This window comes from Aegilops tauschii, chromosome 3 (assembly GCF_002575655.3).
Source record: "Aegilops tauschii subsp. strangulata cultivar AL8/78 chromosome 3, Aet v6.0, whole genome shotgun sequence".
Taxonomy (NCBI): domain Eukaryota; kingdom Viridiplantae; phylum Streptophyta; class Magnoliopsida; order Poales; family Poaceae; genus Aegilops; species Aegilops tauschii.
In genome coordinates this window covers 6125713-6146707 of record NC_053037.3, presented here as the reverse complement: position 1 = coordinate 6146707, position 20995 = coordinate 6125713, and the positions used below count along the sequence as shown (strand labels likewise).

At 50.2% G+C, this 20995-nt stretch overlaps 2 protein-coding genes across 5 annotated transcripts; both read left to right on the top strand.

Moving 5' to 3' along the window:
* Positions 1–2710: 2710 nt before the first annotated feature.
* Positions 2711–6923, top strand: LOC109786708 (uncharacterized). 4 transcript variants are annotated; one of them, XM_073509784.1, is made up of 11 exons: positions 2711–3430; positions 3500–3804; positions 3892–4073; positions 4173–5128; positions 5251–5288; positions 5374–5534; positions 5675–5753; positions 5867–6021; positions 6109–6248; positions 6336–6416; positions 6687–6923. In XM_073509784.1, the coding sequence occupies exons 2-4, from the start codon at positions 3709–3711 to the stop codon at positions 4210–4212; spliced, it is 318 nt and encodes a 105-aa protein (XP_073365885.1). In that variant the 5' UTR covers positions 2711–3430; positions 3500–3708; the 3' UTR covers positions 4213–5128; positions 5251–5288; positions 5374–5534; positions 5675–5753; positions 5867–6021; positions 6109–6248; positions 6336–6416; positions 6687–6923. The 4 variants fall into 4 exon arrangements, with proteins under 4 accessions (XP_073365885.1, XP_073365887.1, XP_073365886.1 ...); XM_073509786.1 differs by having other exon boundaries at positions 2749–3430; positions 5839–6012; XM_073509785.1 differs by having other exon boundaries at positions 2749–3430; positions 5839–6021.
* A 2818-nt stretch (positions 6924–9741) lies between these two features.
* LOC120975463 (uncharacterized) lies at positions 9742–15898 on the top strand. Its single transcript, XM_040402039.3, has 13 exons — positions 9742–9864; positions 9999–10083; positions 10200–10264; positions 10365–10439; positions 10942–11022; positions 11111–11266; positions 11361–11453; positions 11557–13031; positions 13128–13342; positions 13424–13548; positions 13638–13676; positions 13970–14035; positions 14172–15898. The coding sequence occupies exons 1-13, from the start codon at positions 9742–9744 to the stop codon at positions 15450–15452; spliced, it is 3879 nt and encodes a 1292-aa protein (XP_040257973.3). The 3' UTR covers positions 15453–15898.
* Positions 15899–20995: the final 5097 nt, after the last annotated feature.

Below are 20995 nucleotides of genomic sequence, written 5' to 3'. Positions count from 1 at the left end.
ATGTACAAAGTTTTTCCATCCAAGCTACGGTTTATTTTATATTAATTTTTAAAGATTTAAATCATTTTTAGAATTTAATAAATTAATTTAATTCGAAATTTAATTAATGCATCAGCATGACGTCAGCAGTCAACATTGACCATTGACCTGGTCAACCTGACAGGTGGGTCCCACGTGTCAGGGGCTGTTAGCTAATTAACAGTATTTAATTATGTTAATTAGTTATTAAGTTAATTAATCTTATTTATTTATTATTATTATTATTATTTTATTAATTATTATTTTTTAATCATTTTTTTATTAAAACGTTCATTGGGCGGGGCCCATGTGTCGTAGGCCCCAGGGGCCATAGCGGTGCCAGCGTTAGCGGGTGTGGGCGAGCGTGGGCGTCCGACAGGCGGACCCGAGCGGAGGCCGTTGGGGCACCGCGGGCGGCTCGCCGGAGCGCAGCCACGGCGAGCAGGCGAGGCAAGCCAGGCCGCGGATGCCGCCGGCGAAGGGAGGCGGGTCGGCAAGCGGCATCAACAGGAGGCGGCGTCGGAGTGGGGCCGCGCGGACGGGCGCCGGGCAGGGAGTGCTGGGCACAGCCAGGGGCGTCGTCGTGGGCGAGGCCGGCCGGCCGAGCCAATGCGGGGAAGGCGGGGGCCGCAGTAGCAGGGGAGCAGGGCGGCGACGGGCGCGGGCAGCGAGGCGGACGCGAGGGCGCGGGCGCGAGTGCGGGGAGGCGCGGTGGATGCGACGCACGGGCGCGCGCGGCCACGTGAGCACGTGCACGGGCACGGGATGGCGCGGGCGCACGGTGACCGCGGGGACAGAGAAGGAAGAGGCCTGGGGCCTCACCGTGATTCGTAGGGACGGGGGCAGCGGAGGTCGGGTGGTCGACGGGGACGACGACGGAGAGGAAGCAGGCCGGTGGGGAGGCGACGCCGGCGCGGTAGCGGGCGATCCGATGGCGGCGGCGTCGAGCGCCGACGGGGTGGGGGCACCGAGCGCTGGGCGCCAGTCGGGAGGAGGTGGGGACGGGGACGAATCGGTCCCGCGGGGAGGCGGTCCAGCGAGGGCGGGTCCGAGCGGCGCCGCGGGGTGACGGCGACAAGGTGGCCGTGGCGGCGGCCGGCAGGGTTCGTCGAGGGGTCGGGGCGACGTGGGGTTCCTTCCCCCCAATCTCGATCTGGATCGGGGATGGGGGAGAGAGACGAGAGAGTGGGGGTGGGGATCGTGCGGGGGGGGGGGGGAGTGGTGCGCTAGGAGTTAGGGTTTCGGGGTAGTGGGGGGTTAGGTAGGCCCTAGGATGGGCCAGCCTGGTTGGCCCGATGGCCAGCTGGGCCGAGGCCTAGTGGGGGGGTCCTCCTCTTTTATTTCTGTTTTCTGATTTGTTCTTTTCTTTTTAGTTATTATTCCTTTCCATTTATTTTTAGTTTCCTCTTAGTTTCTGTTTTATAAAAATTATCACTAGTACCTAAACTTGCATTTATAATTATACTACTGCCATAGTAATTATTAATCCAAACAAAATAGTTTAATATTTAATAAAATCCAATATGTATTTGTTTAATTGTTTTAACTACTGTTTTAATTACCTAAATGCATTTAAACCTTTTATAACAATGTGGTTTCTCCACCATTACTACTTATGCATTATTTGACTCACTCCGAACATTTTAGTTTTAATATTTGAAAACTTTTATTGTTTGCTTGGTTTTTTTAATTTGAATTGGAATCGGTTTTGAACTAACGCGATATTAACAACAGTAATCGAGGTGACGTGGCATCATTAGCAGAGGGTTACTGTAGCTTAATTATCCGGGCGTCACAGCACCAGGCGGAGTGGCACTGGCAGCACCGCCAGCCTCTTCCGTACCCCGACGTGACCCTGCCGCACAACTGCCATTTGGATCCAGATAGGATCCCAGTGCCGGCGGCGCCGCGGATGGCTAGGGCTCACACGGAGGAGGTGCGGCGCCGGCGGGCGCTGCTGACGCCGGAGCAGCGCCGCGAGGCCGCCTACACATCCGACTCGCCCAACTGGGCGAGGTGGTTCGCCTTCGAGCACGAGGAGGCGAGGCGATGGGGCGTGCCGCCGCCGCCGCTCGTCGTCCGCGAGGAGGACCAGCGCGGCGGAGGACGCCTACCAGGCGGCCCTTGCGGCCGTCTACTGGGAGAGCGAGGAGGACGAGCGGCGCAGGGCGGAGGCGGCGGAGGAAGAGGAGGCTCGGTACGAGGCGGCAATGGCGCAGGCACTTGCCCCCACCGTCCCCTCCCCGATGCCGCGTCAAGCCGGACCCGCAGCCGGAGCCCGAGCCCAAGCCGTCCTCCATCGAGCGCTGTGCCGCGATGGCGAGTACCTCGAGACGCTCGAGCGCGACCTCGAGGAGGAGCAGCGCAGGCCGAGGAGGAGGCGCGCCAGGGCGTGGCTGCACAGGCGGCCGCACAGCCCCCCGCGCCGGCACTGCCCGCGCCGGCACTGCCTGCACCCGACATGAACGCGCTCTGGAACACGGCGTTCCCCTGGGCCGGGCCGGCGCCGACGCTCATCGACCTCACGGACCACGAGGACGACGACGATGACGCCTAGGGCAGCGCGCCGCCTCGTAGTTTAGGTTGTTTTTATCTCTACTCCTAATGAACGAGTTGGTTGAATAGTCCCACAACTTTCAACCGGTTTATTTTCAACCGGTTTATTTTCGTCCCCTCCCCCACCCCACCCCACGCAACCAAAAAAACACCCCACGAAAAAAAAACACTCCTATCGTCCTGGAGATCCCAAGATGCTATCCCTCGTCACGCAGCCGCAGACGCGCTGCTACCCCTCGTCACGCAGCCGCAGACGCCGCGGCCGATCCGGGGAGACGACGCCGCGACCCGGCGACCGCCGCCGTCGGAGCGGATCACCAAGACGCGGCCTTCGTGGATCACCAGGACGCCGCCACTCCTCCCTCTACCGGCTTCGATCCTTTGTCTAGGGTTCTACGCCGCCGCCGCCCCTGCTCCCGCATCTCACCTTCGTCCACGAGCACCTGCTGCTGCCACAGTGCGCCGGGCGCATCCCTTCCGCCAGCGCCGACCATCTCCCTCCCTCCAGCGCCGGCCGCCTCCCTCCCCAAGTGCGAGTGCCAGTTGCCTCCCAGCGGCCGCCTCCATCCCCTCCCTCGAACGCACTGGGCCTGCCGAATCTCGCCGTCGAGCGCGTGGGCCACCCAGGCAGCCAACCTCGTTCGTCGTCTCGGCCACCATGATCTACACCGACCAGGCCCTCGGCGAGCAAGCAATCCCGTTGATGGGATTCCCATGGAGGATGTTGCCTTGCTGGCGTGGCGGTTGTTGTGCTCATGTGGTCCTCTCATGTCGCAGCAGCCAACTACGATGATTCACTGTTCTTGCTCTCTCATGGTAAGGAGCCTGTGGCTCTCAGGTCTCAACTAATCACAAGGTAAATAAGGTTTTTGCGAGTTCAATTCAATTTGGTGGAGAATTGATTACTTAACAGAAAACATCTCAGGTCCTCTTCTTCCCTCCGATCTCCTCGACCTGTCCGACGCCGGCGACTCCTCACCGCCCCGGGCCTTTGGAAGAAAAGTTTGGACCATCCCTCGATCTCCTCGCCCTAGCCGACGCCGCCGTCTCCTCAGCTTCGAGGAGAGGACGACTGTCAAGGACCGGCATTCGCCGGCGCGCAGCTCGGCGTTGGTCAGGAAGAGCACCAGCGTCATGCCCAGGCTCATGACCCACAGCCGGAGCTTCGTCGCCAACAGGGGCGACCCTCCTCCGCCGTCGAACAAGATCCCCAAGAGCCCCTTCCCACCTGTATGTCATCTGCACACCTGTTACATCTTGCTGGTTTTGAAACTGAACTTGACTAAAGCTAAACTGAAGCTGAAACTGTTTGTGCAGGAGAAGATCTCGTTGAGCTTCACGTCCGTGTGGATCATGAGCAGGATGGCCAGGAAGGAGGAGCCCTCCTCGCCGGTCTCCGACGACAACGACGACGTTGGCAGCACAGCCATGTCCTCCAAGCGGCGCCCCTTGTCGGTCGCTCGGGTGCCGTGCCGGGAAAGCTCAATGCTCTCGGGAAGGTATGTGATCGTCAGATATTTAGATGGGCTTTTCTCTGTCAGTTGTTCAGTCCGCCTGAACTCTGAACTGGACCGATGGTGCAAATTTGTTTTTGGAAGCCATGGAGCAGAGGGAGCAGGCGCAGAAGGTGGCGCTTGATGCCTTGCGCAACGCGTCGGCGACGGAGAACGTAGTTAGGATCTACAAATATGTCCAGCAATGGCACCTCGTTTTCCTATGGCAATTTGACACCGTCTGGATAGAGTGGCTTGTCTGCTTGAGCCCGCATACTACGACGGCCAACTTGCTCGGTGCACACGTCGGTTGGTCCCAGGTCAGGCCCCTCTAGATCCCACTGGGAAGCTGCAGTACTGGATGGATGAGAACTACGCTTACAATTGCGAGCACTGCAAGGTATGCATGTGTCCCTCTTCCACGGATGTCAACATGTCATTTTTTATAAGTTTTAGACACAGTCTGATCTATGTACTTTGTCCCTTTTTCCTTAGCAAACAATGCATTCTGCGATAATGAGCATATAGTGTCGAACTATTATTATAACATTGCAGTTTTGTTCGAGTCCAAGTTCCCGACCATCATCTCACATATAGTGTTCTCAAATTAGATCGATAGTAATGCAACTTTATGCTAGAATGTGCAACAAAACTATCTTGTTTGTATCTGTTAACTGTTGAATCCCCAAGATGAATGCCCGTACAAGAAGCTTGTCAATCCTAAATTCTTTCTTAGTAAACATATTTGATCACATAGTTTTCTTTTTTTGTGAATTCCGAACATACTACTTGGAGGAAGGAGGGGGCGGCACAGAGAGGGTCCTCACACAGTCCAGTGATCGACCACGACGACGCGGCCGTGCGGTGGGTACCCACGGACGCCGCTCTGCCGGGTCGGAGGAGGAGTCCAGATCCGGCACCTCACCAAGGTCGGCGCTGCACGGTGAGTGCAACTGCCTTGAGAAACCCGGCCCGGCCATCTTCTCCCCTGAGTTGCTGCCACGGCGAACCCTATAGGCGCCTCTGCGCCCCAGTCAAGTCTCATGTGTGCGTTGATTTAGGTCAGCCTTCACGTCATATATATTTGACCTACATCAATTATCTTGTTGCTTATATCTACTATTCAAACAATATTATTTTAAAACTTCTTGATTTACTGTTAACTTAGTTTATTGGATGGCAGGAGGAGTGTACTGTTGAGATCAATGTCGGGATCCGCAAGTACTACTATTCAGAGTTCCCGTGGACTTTTCGTTCAGGCAAATGATAGCCTTCTTAAAATTGCATTTTGTTGTTGGTGTTTTAGGTTTCTATTGCGTAGCATCAGATTAATATTGCCAAGCATGAGCTGGCGGGGCATATGGAAGATATCCCATGGGCCAGCAGCTGGAGCCTGGAAGCGGATGTTAATGCTCCATAGCAGAGAGTTTAGGTTTACAGCAAGCAGCGACTACCAAATTTTCCATCGTTAGTGTTGATTCCTAATGATCCGTGGTTTATAACATTGACGATAACATCTAGGCTATCTCAAATTTACCATCAGAATAGTGATCTTTGTGCATGATTGGTTTAAATTAATTTTTTCATCCCAGCTCTTCTGTTTACAGTAGGATATAAACGGAGATTGTCATGGAGATGGTTGCCATCAGTTCCATTTTGTTGCACATCACAAGCCTGCCATTTTAGGTTGATATATGTTTTCAATATCTTTACCTCTACTATTTCAAGAATGTGTGATGTGTCACTAGCTTATTCCATTCTTGCATTGTAGTACCTTGAGGTCTGACTCATGCATGCAGATGGGGAGATGCATTCATGTGCTTGCTGTTGCGTGCCAGTAGCTTCGTTCAGTTGCTTCAGTGGGATAAAGTTACTCGATGTGGATTTTGTTCTGTAAACGTTCAACAAATTTGCCAGCGAGTAGTTTGACACATACGAGCATGAGGTTCTTCTGGTAACAAGTTCTTGATGCGTCGATAGGATAAGTTTTACAGAAATTAGATGATCTTCTTAAGGGAGGCATTTTTACATCTTTGCACAGGTGTACTTTTGCGGCTGTACTTTTGTTAATTGAAACTGGAATTACCCCAATTGATAACCAAATTTTGTGCTCACTGCCGACATGGGGTTGACGATGACGTCCCAGAGCCCTTGCCTCTGCTTGATGCTGCGTCGAGCAAGGTCCACCCCTGCTACCAAATGCATTTGGACTCGCATATTTCTATCATAGAGGAGTAAACCTACAAATCTCATCTCATTCTTTCACAGATGAAGCCATCAGATACGTGTGGTGTGTAGAGTCCGTTCTAATCAATGGAAAGGAACTGGAGGAAGGGAAATTGCCTACAGGTGATACTGATAACTTTAAAACCATTACTATGGTTACAAAATGCGGTAAATATTGCAGACACTGATAACTTTAAAAACATTACTATGATTACAAAATGCGTAAATATTGCAGATACTTCATTTTTCCTATTTGGTACAGTTAGATCCTTATTCGCTTACTTGTGATGTATTTCTGATTGTTTTGACGTGTTCATGAATTGCAAAATGGGGCTTCAAATGCATATCAAATCATGATTTCCAACATGATCGATTTTCATGTCTTTTTTGCAGAGTTATTTACATTTCAACCTGATCACAAGGCCATTAGAGATTGGACTATTCCACTCGGTCCGAACTACATTAGGTCAATTGTACATTTTATTTCAAGTTATGAAGAATACGAGCTGAGAACATATAGGAGCTCTATGTGGTTTAAATATTTTTATACGAAGTTTGATGTACTTCTCATGAATATCTTCGTAAACAGAAATAATGGTAAACCATGCACTGCTACATTATGTTTCACCAGAATCACTCTTTATAATATCTTGTTGCTTTCATGTTGTGGATACTAATTATCTTCGGCATCTACTAAGGTAAAGCTAAATGTTTTACGAGTATATTTCCATCATGTTGAGTAATTTATTTTGAAGATGATACTAATATGTTAATCGGCTACTTGGTGACCTTAATCGTCCCATTAACTAATTTATTGACCGATATTGTGAAGAATTACTAACGGCAAAGGTACACCTTTGCCATGTGTTTTGGACAGTTCAAGTTTCCGTGCTTGTAATTGTGCCAATGGATGAACTGATTCATGAGACGTTGGTTCCAAGAACCCAAAAGTGTAAATCGGCCATGCTTTTATCTTCACATCGACCCGCGAAATTCTTATTGAATTAGAATACTTTACCGCGATTCAATAAGAGTAAAAATAGACCTGAAGCTAATGACCGATGTCCATATTTTTTTTGCAACTCATGTGAAAGTGCAACAGGAACATTATATTTCTCTTATTAAATAAATTGGCTTCTACAAATTCCATGTGTGCATATTTGAAAGAAAATATTATTCTCACATTTTTAGTTCCAAGTTCACTATTGAAAATAATAGCCCTTGGAGAGGGAGAGAGAAGGGGGGGGGGGGTAGGCTTACAGTCATGAAATCGTAAAATGCAGCCACACTTTACTAATACAAGATGTGAAATTTACCGCATCTGCACCATTATGGGTTCGAATTTCAAAATGTTTGTGTGAGGGACACATGTGGCGAGTTTGGACTGGGGAGGTGGAGAGATAAAAATAGTGAATGGAACAAGAGTGATTTCACGGGAAAAAGGAATAATCGACAATATCGGACTATGTGTGCCCCGGTTGCAACGCACATGCAATTAGCTATAGAAGATAAAACGTGAGAAGAAACTTTTTTTTCTCTTCTCTAATGGATAAATAAATTTGTACCACGAACTAGGCATGCGCGTGTGAGGGCGGGAAGAGGAGGCACATTGCCATTTTTCAGGCTTTGGACGAACATTTCTATTCGTAGCTTTCTATTTTCGTGGCAACGCATGAGCATAACGCCATCGTGATAGAATCCTGGATAAAGAGTGGGTCCGGTATAGAACCATGAGGTACTAGCACTAAGATAGGAAGATAGTTGTCGCCCTTGTCCTTTGCTGCTGGCTTGCCACAGCTGCGGCGATCACTAGCTCACTTAGAACACAAGTTAGTGAATTTTGTGGTAAGTGTGAAGGTCAAGATTGAGCGGGATGGGGTTGATATTGGTTCGTTCAGTTACTGTTGTTTGAGCGGAATAATTTTCATACTATAGAAAATGTCGCAAAGTACATTTCATTAAAGATGACTTTGCCGTCCAACGCGACCCTGCATCGGTCCGCCGATGGGTCCGCACACAATTTTTTCCGCAAATTCGAGACAAATAAAGAGGAGCTTTGCCGGAGCCCGGACATCCGACTGGCCTACAAAAAGCCACCACGTGCCCTTGTCCGTGCAGGATGGCGTAAGACTGGTCTTATTCGGCGGAAGAAGAACGTGATGAATAACTGATTAGCATGATGTTCGGCGGAAGACTTCAAGCTAGCTAGCTTGATTTGGCGAAAGGGACACGACTATCTAGCCAAATATGATTTACTTAGTACAAATCTCTAATTATTATTAAATACATGGTTTGTGCGAAATATTAGAACACCTTCGGCCAAAAACACTGATGTTAATCTATGTTTTCTCTCCAAAAGGCAATGCTTTTGGTCAAGTGTGTGGCCGAAGCTGCTTGCAATGCATTGCATTGGTTGGCCGAAGGTGCATGTAACATGTTAGTTTTGTGTTGGCGGAAGGTGTTTTTTAATTAACCATTGTTTAGCATGTTTAAAGTTAGATTGTTACGGGCATTTTTGGTTATGGTTGGATGGCCGGCTCCCGTATCATTGTCTGTGGACTGGTTCCGCATCCATGAACGAATATGGTGTCCGGTTTACGGGTCAGCGTTGAAGATGACCTTAAATTATCTTTTTAATCAACTTACATTGCACCGTGAAATGAATTTCAATTATTACCCAATTGTTACGGTTTACCTTTTCTATACATGTGTATACTAATTTCAGCAAAATGATTTAAAAGCTCGTGGCAACGCACGGGCATTCTACTAGTTATTTTTAAAATGCAAATGTGGACGCGTGGACTATCGCCGGCCTTCGTGGCCGGCTTTACTGTTTAATTAATGTTGTTTTTCTTTTTTAATATGCATGCGTTATTTTTTTCTACCGCCGTCAAACTGGGTCAGGCCAGCGTTGGGCACATGCGCCGACCCAAACGTCGAAGCGGACATCCGTGTCCGCCTGGCCGACCCAAACGGACAAAAGCGCCGTCCGTTTGGGTCGGCCCGTTGGAGTTGCTTTTATAGCATCACATTGAATGGCTATAAAAGGTGAATGAGATCAAATTATATCTTATCTAGATAAGTTGTACCAAAACTGTTATTTTAATTTGAAACAGAGGGAGTGGCTGAGAAATGGAAAAAATACGTATCTTCCTCGCTACGACATCGCCTTTGCCGCGGGCAGCACCACAGCACGCCACCCCGTCTGACATGCGGGCCCACCACACGGCTGCAACGGCCCCCACACCGCGCGTGGGCCGCGTGCCGCCCCGCCCCGCTGACACTGCTAGTGGGCCATCCAGCCTCCCTCCCCCACTCTCTGCTCCGTCCTCGCCGCCCCGCCTGGCGCCACCTCTCCCTCCAGAAGCCCCGACCAAAAACCCCCGACCAACCGCCCACCGCCGACCAAAACCCTACCCCCCACCCCCACCGCCACCGCGGCCGCGCGATGGTCGTCTCCTTCAAGCTCTCCCGCCGCGGCCGCCGCTTCTACCCGCCGCCTCCCGCCTCCGCCCCCGCCCCCGCCGCCGACGCCTCGCCGAAGCCGCCGCCGACGCTGACGCTGTGGGAGGTGAGCACCCTCGCCGCGTCTCCCCGTACATCTCCGTTCACGATAAGGATCGCCTCTGTCTATATCCTCCGTATCGCAAGATTTCGCCGTGAACACGAGCGTACGGACACTCAGCATCTGGAACGACCGTGCAGGCGGGGCCGGGGCTCGGTGGCGGCAGCGGCGTCGCCGCACGATCGTCGGCGCACGGCGGGGACGGAGCCGATCCTGCCGATTTCGGTGAGGCCCCGAGCTACCCGCCCAATTTCGTGGCGATACGTTTCGTTGCTCTGTTATTCCGTACCCAAATGTCGCTCAACAAACAGTCTGTGACGCTGAAAACTCTGCCGCTGCAGGCCTCGAGCCGTCCTTTGCGCTGAACCTGTTTCCGGATGGGTACTCGGTCGGTGGGCTCGACAAGGTCTGTGTGCGAATCGCTGCTACATGTTTCTTTGTTTGTTTGTTATACTTGAATGATGATGCTCAGTTGCTCATGACCGAATCTGTTGGTTTCGGTGCAGGGAATGCTTGTGTTTCTGATAGGTGATGATCCAGAGAGGAAGCCCTACACCAGGGCGTCCAGAGCTCTGATGTCTGTACGTATGGTGCTCATTTCGTTTTTCTCTGCATTGTCAAGGGGAGAGGGGGGGTGGCCTGGGGGTAATTAATCACGAGTCGGTTTTCAAGTTACAGAAACAAGGTAAAAAATGGAGTGAGTAATTGCGCTGTGGAGTGGGTGCTAGACTTCACAGTCCATTCCTGAGCAACAAATTTATATAATGGGCGCGCCGGGGGCGAACACACGAGACGACAGACCGTGGCAGGGCATTTCGACTGCCGCAGTTTGTTGCACACATAATTCTCTTTTGCTGATGAGATCAGAGTAAAGTGTTACTGTGCACGCATTTCATAGAGCCACTGCACATTTTATTTCTTTTATGGTATGTTCTTTCTGCGGGGGAACCACCAGATAGCTTTGGTTGAATATTAGAGCATCCTCAACAAGTTATGTCGTCCTGATGGCTTGCTTATTTCTGTGCTCGTTTCTTGTAGTGCATCATCTGTGGATTTTATACTTTTATAAATGTGTTCTTACAGGATATTGAGTATGGCTGCTTGCCTAAAGATATGTTGCACGGTATCCCTTGCAAATTCCAAAATGGAATTGTTGTTTGTGAGGTTAGCTAAAGTCGTACTATCTTGCAACTTCAATGTCTGTATTATCTCTGCTTATGTGGGCTTTCTTTACATTGTATAATGTACGTAGGTGCGGGACTACAGGTCCTTCCTGTCGAATGGGAATGATTCTTCAGAAGACGACTTCCCCATAATGAACAGAATTGCTCTTAGATTGGGCACTGAATGCGTTGTCAATGATCTATCTTTGATTGCGGATGCTTCGTGGACTTATCCCGAGCAATTGGTCAGCACTTCTGTAAACCTGGAATGGCAATGTTTAACTGTCATCTACTATTTCCAAAATCCCACCTGATTTAATTTTCTTATGCATATTTCAGATTGCTGAGTCGACCATCATTAATTCCTTGCAACCCAGGCTTAATTTGGACCCTAAGCCATGCCTTGAAAAGCTTTGCAGCTCTGTTAAGAAGGTACCCCTGTTTTCAGTTCCTGGATCCTTGCTCTATTCTTTTGCTAACTTTAGAAAGTACTGCAATTTAACTTGTGCTTTTGTGCCAAATTGTATGCAAATAGATCGATTTAGGTCTGCATATGGGAAGACAACGAATGAAAGAGACGTCTCCTCTCAATACTTCTCCTGGCCCTCCTGACAAATGCAAGCCCAAGGAATGCGACTCCTGTGAAGGTGCAGCAGTATGCATTGAGAATTCAGCTCTAGAAGTCTTGCCAAGCGGAATACTGAGCTGCTCGCCAGTGAACTGTCTATCACCTCCCCAAGTTAACAGTGCCAAATCAACTGCAGTGTCTGATCCCGAAGATACTACGCAATGCTCTTCTTCCATTATCAACAGTTCTGCCTTCTGTGACAGAGAACAAAGTGCATCAAGTACTCCTGCTTCTGATAATTTTCTTCAGAATCATGATCGGCATCAGGTGGACTTAGATATCATGAAGGTTGATCATAAAAAGGGACCATTGCTAACAGAGACAGTTCTACCACAAAAGAGAAAGGAGTGCTCGAATCTTCTACATCAAAGGTTGTTTTCAGTGAAAAGTGCAAGGTTGAGTTCCCAAAGTTCCGATGACCAGTTTCAAAAGTCAGCGGGGGCTTCAAATAAACAAGGTCTTATGCTAGGATCTCCAAAAGAACCATCGGTTGAGGACAAGGTAGATCAGGCAATTGGCAACAAGGACATGGAAGTACATCAACAGAAGTCCTTCTCAACTCCTTCCTTGAACACAAAGGATCCATGTTCAGAAAAATTCGCCGAAAAGGTTAAGCAGGGATCTCGGAAAGAACTGCCAGTTGAGGTTATGGCTGATCAGACCATGGGCAAAAAGGACATGAGATTACAGGACCAGAAGCCCTTCTCAGTTGTCCCAACAAATCACCCACTTCCTTCCTTCAACAGAAATGATCCATGTTTAGAACAGTTCCCTGAAAAGGTTAAACTGGGATCTCCAAAAGAGCTGCCGGTTGAGGTCAAGTTAGAACAGGCAATTGGCGGAGGAAAGGAAAATGAGCCCCTGTCAATACTCCCGACCACTCTTCCACACTCTTCCTTGAACAGAAATAGTCTGCATGTAGAAAAAATCCCTGAAAAGGTTCACTCTTCCGATACAAGGATGAGAGAAAGTCATCTGGTCTCATGTGTAGATGTGGAGAATCACGGAGGAGAGCTCAAAGACAGTTCAGTGACCCCTGTAACTTCCTGCAATGCAAGTTCAAGAAATGCTGATGGCAAACCTCAGGAGGATAAAGCTTCTATGGAGCCCCAACCTACTACTTCAAACATAAAAGTATCAGGAACTTCTACCAGTTCTCTGAACGAGCAAATCAATTTCGAAGGAAACGGGCAGAAACAAGCTGATATTCTGGTCAGGCGTTCGTGCGAGGACAGAAGCTCAAAAGAGCCAGGTGTTACTGATGGTGCTAGCAGTCAATTTGGTATTTCTCCAGATATTAAGGTGTGCATTGGACACCCTTTATATAACATTGAACCTAACATAGAAAGGATTCTATCAGAGGTCATCCTGACCACCCAGAGGTGTTGTACAACTTCACTCTGTACTTCTCATTTTAAGTTGGATTTTTTCGGTACGACTGGTGCCAGAATTTACATTGTTCATTATTCTTTATGTAGGCATGCACCAGACGGGAATGCTGCTAAAATTGATGGTGTTGAAACATTGGCGCCAGTGAATTCCTGCTCACCATCTTGTTTCATTCGGTATGAGGGTGCTGAGGGAAGTCCATACACGCGGGAAGAGACCATTTCATGCTGTCTGACTAGGAGAACGAAACATACTCGAAATATCAGAAGCCTGGTTTTTCACCGTGTACAGTATTTCTGTAGAGGTGGGTTTATTTCTGCTTGTGCACGCATAGTCTTATTTTGCGCTTAGTTCCACTCTTGTTCTAAAGCATCACACATGGCAGGTATAGTTGATCAATCTCATTACATACTTTGCCTTCTTGAGTCTGAATCACCGGAGGACCATCAAATAGCTGTTGAAATGATATCAGGAGATGAGCGTTTTCACATCGCTACTCTTCCCACTTCTGTGAGTACCATCTTATTTCAGTTTTACAATGCAAGAATAATACTATTAGACCTCCTCATATCTGTCTCCTCCATGGTATGCTTTTGCAGGATCAAGCAAAGAAGTTTGTGGATCAATCCATTGTTCTGGTAAGTAAGCATTGCCTTCCAAGGCATTCATTGTTTTGACAATGAAGAAATTGAACCTTTCTCTCTTCGTCCGGTTAAAAAAATACATTCTGTCTCTGGCCACTTGCCGCCAGTATTATATATATATATATATATATATATATATGTTTAAATATCAGTATTTTTTATTGTTTACCCGTTGTGCATATTAAACTAGTTGCTGCACTGGATGATCTATTTTTTTAGGAACTGTCTTCTTCGTATACTGAAATAACATTTCATGTCTATTTCTGAGTTTTGGGTTGTATATGCAGATGAAACGGGATGGCTACACACTATGCAACTCTACGATCTGTAATGGATTCCCTGAACTCACACAGGTAAGATGAGGATTCCTTTTAATACTTGCATTTTCAGTAAGCACTCTCCTCTCGCACATTAAGATTTCCCAGATATTTTCCCATATCGACACGCCGCCTTTTGCATCACTTACTCGAATGCGCCATCATTTTTCAGCAATCCGCAGACGTATCTCAGCCCGGCTATCTGACTGGAGAACATCCACAGTACCAGGGGCTCTCGCCTTCTGTTGCGAAAAGCGTTGTGATTAATGAATGTAAGGATACAGGTTTTGCCTCAGAGAAGAGGCCCCCAGATGTACATGCCAATGCTCGGCAGCAAGGGAGCCAGCAGTGGGGACTGCCAGATGTACATGCCAATGTTCTGTATCAAGGGAGTCGGCAGTGGGGCCTGACAGACGGGCATGCAAATGCCCAGCACGAAGGGAGTCAGCAGTGGGGGATGCCAGATGCACACAGAAATGCCATGCAGCAAGGGAGTACTCGGCAGTGGGGGCTGTCATATGCGCACACAAATGTTCCACAACAAGGTGGTAACCAGCAATGGGGGCAACCATATGCACACACAAATGTTCCGCAGCACAGGAGTAACCAGCAGTGGGGGCAACCATATGCACATGCAAGTGTTCCGCAGCAAGGGAGTTACCAGCAGTTGGGGCAGCCATACGCACACACAAATGTTCAGCAGCAAAGGGGTAATCAGCAGTGGGGGCAAACACATGCACACGCAAATGTTCGGCGCCAAGGGAGCCAGAAGCAATGGGGGCAAACATATGCACACACAAATGTTCGACGCCAAGGGAGCCAGCAGCAGTGGGGGATGCCAGATGCTCATGCAAATCTTTGGCATCAAGGGAAACAGCAATGGTCGCTCCCAGATGATCATAGTTCAAAGAGCCAGCAGCAATGGGTACAGCCAGAGCAGCAACACCCAACGTCGGCAAACGTCGACGCATCCCACTTCTCGAACCCCGGTTACCCAGTTGAGCAGCAGTACAGCAGCAGAGTCTTCCAGGACCAGAGGCGGGCACCATTATCGGGCGGGGCATGCTCGACGGATCAGCACCAGCACCACTACTACCCCCAAAGCAGACAGGATACACCAGGAGTGTCCGGCGAGAGATGCACTATGACCACAAGCATGGGCGCAGGCAGCTATGGCCAGTGGCACCAGGCTCCGACTCCTCCCCCGCAGCAGCACGACGGTAGGACGTACCGGTGGGGTTTCCAGGATTTCGGCAGGCAGGTGCAGATCAACAACCTGCCTCCAATGCAGGCCGGGAGGAGCGCGCTGCTGTCAGGGCTGCACCCCGCTGGAAGCCCGCAGGCGAGCTCTCCGACCACCGGCTCCGATGGCAGCGTCACAAGCACGTTCCTGGTGCCTCCCAGCGGCTACCACCAGTACCCGCCGCCGCCGCTGGCGCATGGGATATGCTGAAGGGCGACGTTATCAAGTATGGTTTCATTGGTGCGGCGCGCTTTTGGTGCAGGTTAAAAGTACAGGAAGTACTTGCATGCAGCATATAGGTTACGGATACTTTTGGTCGAGATGGATGAAGTTCCTTCTTTTGTTTCGCGCTTCGCTGGTGGATATATAGCAGTGCACGGTGGTTTGTCTATGCTCTGGTAGCCTTTAGCCTGATGGCTACATTTTTGCGAAGTACCAAGGGGTAGGCATGCTTAGGATGGGTCACTGATGTTTTTGCTTGCAGCATTCTGTCATTGGCAGCTTGGTGGTTGCTTGAGGCTCCTCCTGGGCGGCTAGTATAGATTATGTAAACTTTTTCCCAGCGGCTACATTTTGTTCCTTTTGTTCATACTTTGTTCAGCGACCTGAACTCAATTATAGATTACGGATAGATTATGGAAACGGCTATTTTTTTTTTTGCGGAGCGCAAGGGATAGCGGGATACACAAACTTGATGAGAGGGATATACTGATGTCTCTGCTTGCATCTTGCTGTCACAGCCAGGTTGCTTCAAGCTCCTGGGCTACCATCTCGTACGGTGTGTGCGAAAGTATCACTCAAACTTGGTGTGACCTAACCAATGATGGCTTGTTGGTCCGTCAGATTGACGAAAACTCTCTGTTTATCTGGGCAGAAACCTACAGCGTATCTTTTTGAACTTGAGTAGTACATAAAAGCACTGTACTATTTAAAATCTCAGTAAAACTTCAGTTTTGCAAATTTAGCTTCTACATGTACATAAGCAAAGACAACAACTTTCTACTCCCTCTGTTCGGAACTGCTTGTCTCGGAAATGGATGTATCTAGAACTAAAATATGTCTAGATACATTCATTTCTGCGACAAGTAATTCCGAACGGAGGGAGTATATGACAATTAGGGTACAGATGAAACGCCCAAAAAAGTTGTAAAATCAGCTGATGTTCTTGCGACGACACAAATAAACAAACAAATCCATTTACGTGGAGGTCTTTATAACACTTTGCAAATGGCCTGGAACTTTACATGGACATCAGATCATTTATGTGTATAAAATCTGGAGCAACTCCCAAGCTTTCTAGTTAGGACCGTCCTTTTCAAACACTGGCAGCACAGCATTCAGTTCTTAAGATGGGGCAGAAGACAAGATCTGCCAAGCACACGCACGTAGAAAAGGCAAAGACAGGATCAAATCCGACTCGGAATACCAATAGTACTAGCATAGTTAAGCTGAAATTCCCCAGATCAGGCATTCAAAAGCATCTTGCTACATTACATACTTGGTTAGACTAAGGCACGTACTCCCTCCGTCCGGAATTACTTGTCGCAAAAATGGATGAAAATGGATGTATCTATAGCTAAAATACGTCTAGATACATCCAATTTTATGACAAGTATTTCCGGACAGAGGGAGTATAAGTTTTTGCAGATAACATACAAAGGCCGCCGACCATGCACTACCGGACTCGGGCGCTATGCCTACAGCCCAGGGCCGTCGGCATAGGTCCTTTGCCGTCGGCATAGATCTATGCCTACGGCTGCCGTCGGCATATCCTTGTCGGCGTAGATCACGTCAGCGTAGTAGATCACGTCAGCGTAGTCTTGTCAGACCGTCGGCGTAGTATAGCCGTCGGCATAGGGGCCTATGCCGACGGCCGGGCGTCAGCCGTCGGCATAGTTTAGCCATCGGCTGTGTTTTTCGCCTGACGGCAACGGACGGCGCCGTCAAAAGCGCTAACGATTCACGGAATGCCACGTGGCAGAGGTATGCCGATGGCTTGCCTCTGCCACGTGGCACTCCCTGGTGCCTCCTGGTGGCAGGGATATGCCTACGGCTTAGATTTTTTTTGAATTTTTTTTATTTTCAAATTTCTGAATTTTTTTAACCTCTAATCTCTAATCACCACCCCTCATCACTGCTCAATTTATCATCTACTCTCTAATCACCCTAATCATTCCAAATCATCTAACTTCCCGAACGGTCACCCATCTCTCTAATCACCCTAATCATTCCAAATCATCTAACTTCCCGAACGGTCACCCATCCTCCCACTCCCCCAGCCTGAGCACGCTTAACTTCCGGGTTCTATTCTCCCTTGTTTCCAAGTCTGCACTTGTTGTTTTCCTGACAATAGTAAGACGTCACTCCTATTAACCCTCAGGAATTTAGCTTGAGCATGAAGTGACACATTTCACTGTTTGAGTTTGAAACTATTGTTTTAAAAAGCAATAATTATTTAGTAACACTAATATTTCTTGAATAATTAGTTTGACCACTGTTTGACCACAGTTGACCAAAATTCAAAAAAACTGAAATAATTATTTAGTAACACTAATATTCTAGAATAATTAGTTTGACCATTGTTTGACCACAGTTTGACCAGACTGCACCACAGTTTTTCCAAATATAAAGGGCAATCCGGGTAGAGGGAATTGTTCGGATACTTCTCCATCACCAAAAATTATGAAAAATTACCATCGTTCCTATAGCACATGTTCCCACGTCTTGTAAAAAACTCATAATTTTATCGCGATCCGAATATTTAATAATATTCATGCCGCACCGTTACCGCAGAACGTCTACTACTGTGTCATCGCCGTCCGTGAGGGGGGCCACACCCCGGAGACGCGTGCCGCCTCTTCGTACATGCCACAACACCACCCCCCATGTATGAGGGGCCGGTGCGACGCTCCGGTGGCATTGCTACCCCCCCCCTAGGGCCCCCGTCCCGCCTAACCCTGGAGCGGTTGACCACGAGATCTAGCCCTTTGACTTCTCACGGGCGGGCTTTGACCAGTGGACCTCTCCACCCGGTTGTGTCAGGTCAGCACAGAGGGACACCTGGGAGCAACATCCGGGCCAAACCCACAGCTACATCCCCTCCGTGTAGACCCGACGCGTCCATTTCCCCGCTTCAGGTGCCGGCGACGGCGCCGTCCGTGAGCTGGGAGGCCACGCCCCGGAGACGCGTGCCGGGCGTTTGCAACCGCCACAACACCTTCAGACTTGTGAGAAGCCGCGTATGCAAGATTGGCGGCATGCTAGCCCACGGAAGCCGACGGCCACAGTCGTAGACATGCGAAGGGCAATCCTGGTAGAGGGAATTGTTCGGATACTTCTCCATCACCAAAAATTATGAAAAATTACCATCGTTCCTATAGCACATGTTCCCACGTCTTGTAAAGAACTCATGATTTTATCGCGATCCGAATATTTAATAATATTCATGCCGCACCGTTACCGCAGAACGTCTACTACTGTGTCATCGCCGTCCGTGAGGGGGGCCACACCCCGGAGACGCGTGCCGCCTCTTCGTACATGCCACAACACCACCCCCCATGTATGAGGGGCCGGTGCGACGCTCCGGTGGCATTGCTACCCCCCCCTAGGGCCCCCGTCCCGCCTAACCCTGGAGCGGTTGACCACGAGATCTAGCCCTTTGACTTCTCACGGGCGGGCTTTGACCAGTGGACCTCTCCACCCGGTTGTGTCAGGTCAGCACAGAGGGACACCTGGGAGCAACATCCGGGCCAAACCCACAGCTACATCCCCTCCGTGTAGACCCGACGCGTCCATTTCCCCGCTTCAGGTGCCGGCGACGGCGCCGTCCGTGAGCTGGGAGGCCACGCCCCGGAGACGCGTGCCGGGCGTTTGCAACCGCCACAACACCTTCAGACTTGTGAGAAGCCGCGTATGCAAGATTGGCGGCATGCTAGCCCACGGAAGCCGACGGCCACAGTCGTAGACATGCGAAGGGCAATCCTGGTAGAGGGAATTGTTCGGATACTTCTCCATCACCAAAAATTATGAAAAATTACCATCGTTCCTATAGCACATGTTCCCACGTCTTGTAAAGAACTCATGATTTTATCGCGATCCGAATATTTAATAATATTCACGCCGCACCGTTACCGCAGAACGTCTACTACTGTGTCATCGCCGTCCCTGAGGGGGGCCACACCCCGGAGACGCGTGCCGCCTCTTCGGACATGCCACAACACCACCCCCCATGTATGAGGGGCCGGTGCGATGCTCCGGTGGCATTGCTTCCCCCCCCCTAGGGCCCCCGTCCCGCCTAACCCTAGAGCGGTTGACCACGAGATCTAGCCCTTCGACTTCCCACGGGCGGGCTTTGACCAGTGGACCTCTCCACCCGGTTGTGTCAGGTCAGCACAGAGGGACACCTGGGAGCAACATCCGGGCCAAACCCACAGCTACATCCCCTCCGTGTAGACCCGACGCGTCCGTTCCCCCCCTTCAGGTGCCGGCGACGGCGCCGTCCGTGAGCTGGGAGGCCACGCCTCGGAGACGCGTGCCGGGCGTTTGCAACCGCCACAACACCTTCAGACTTGTGAGAAGCCGCGTACGCAAGATTGGCGGCATGCTAGCCCACGGAGGCCGCCGACCACAGTGGTAGACATGCGAAGGGCAATCCGGTAGAGGGAATTGTTCGGATACTTCTCCATCACCAAAAATTATGAAAAATTACCATCATTCCTATAGCACATGTTCCCACATCTTGTAAAAAACTCATGATTTTATCGCGATCCGAGTATTTAATAATATTCACGCCGCACCGTTACCGCAAAACGTCTACTACTGTGTCATCGCCGTCCGTGAGGGGGGCCACACCCCGGAGACGCGTGCCGCCTCTTCGGACATGCCACAACACCACCCCCCATGTATGAGGGGCCGGTGCGACGCTCTGGTGACATTGCTACGCCCCACGGCCCCCGTCCCGCCTAACCATGGAGCGGTTGACCACGAGATCTAGCCCTTTGACTTCCCACGGGCGGGCTTTGACCAGTGGACCTCTCCACCCGGTTGTGTCAGGTCAGCACAGAGGGACACCTGGGAGCAACATCCGGGCCAAACCCACAGCTACATCCCCTCCGTGTAGACCCGACGCGTCCGTTTCCCCCCTTCAGGTGCCGGCGACGGCGCCGTCCGTGAGCTGGGAGGCCACGCCCCGGAGACGCGTGCCGGGCGTTTGCAACCGCCACAACACCTTCAGACTTGTGAGAAGCCGCGTACGCAAGATTGGCGGCATGCTAGCCCACGGAGGCCGCCGGCCACAGTCGTAGACATGCGAAGGGCAATCCGGGTAGAGGGAATTGTTCAGATACTTCTCCATCACCAAAAATTATGAAAAATTACCATCGTTCCTATAGCACATGTTCCCACATCTTGTAAAAAACTCATGATTTTATCGCGATACGAATATTTAATAATATTCATGCCGCACCGTTACCACAGAACGTCTACTACTGTGTCATCGCCGTCCGTGAGGGGGGCCACACCCCGGAGACGCGTGCCGCCTCTTCGGACATGCCACAACACCACCCCCCATGTATGAGGGGCCGGTGCGATGCTCCGGTGGCATTGCTACCCCCCTAGGGCCCCCGTCCCGCCTAACCCTGGAGCGGTTGACCACGAGATCTAGCCCTTTGACTTACCACGGGCGGGCTTTGACCAGTGGACCTCTCCACCCGGTTGTGTCAGGTCAGCACAGAGGGACACCTGGGAGCAACATC

Bases quoted from the DNA above. Each gene is read 5' to 3' on its own strand.
- LOC120975463 (XM_040402039.3), top strand. From the start codon at position 9,742: ATGGTCGTCTCCTTCAAGCTCTCCCGCCGCGGCCGCCGCTTCTACCCG. The intron at 11,023-11,110 runs GTTAGCTAAAGT...TAATGTACGTAG, and splicing joins ATGGAATTGTTGTTTGTGAG to GTGCGGGACTACAGGTCCTT. The intron at 13,032-13,127 runs GTGTTGTACAAC...TTCTTTATGTAG, and splicing joins GTCATCCTGACCACCCAGAG to GCATGCACCAGACGGGAATG.
- LOC109786708 (XM_073509784.1), top strand. From the start codon at position 3,709: ATGCCCAGGCTCATGACCCACAGCCGGAGCTTCGTCGCCAACAGGGGC. The intron at 3,805-3,891 runs GTATGTCATCTG...CTGTTTGTGCAG, and splicing joins CCAAGAGCCCCTTCCCACCT to GAGAAGATCTCGTTGAGCTT. The intron at 4,074-4,172 runs GTATGTGATCGT...TGTTTTTGGAAG, and splicing joins AGCTCAATGCTCTCGGGAAG to CCATGGAGCAGAGGGAGCAG.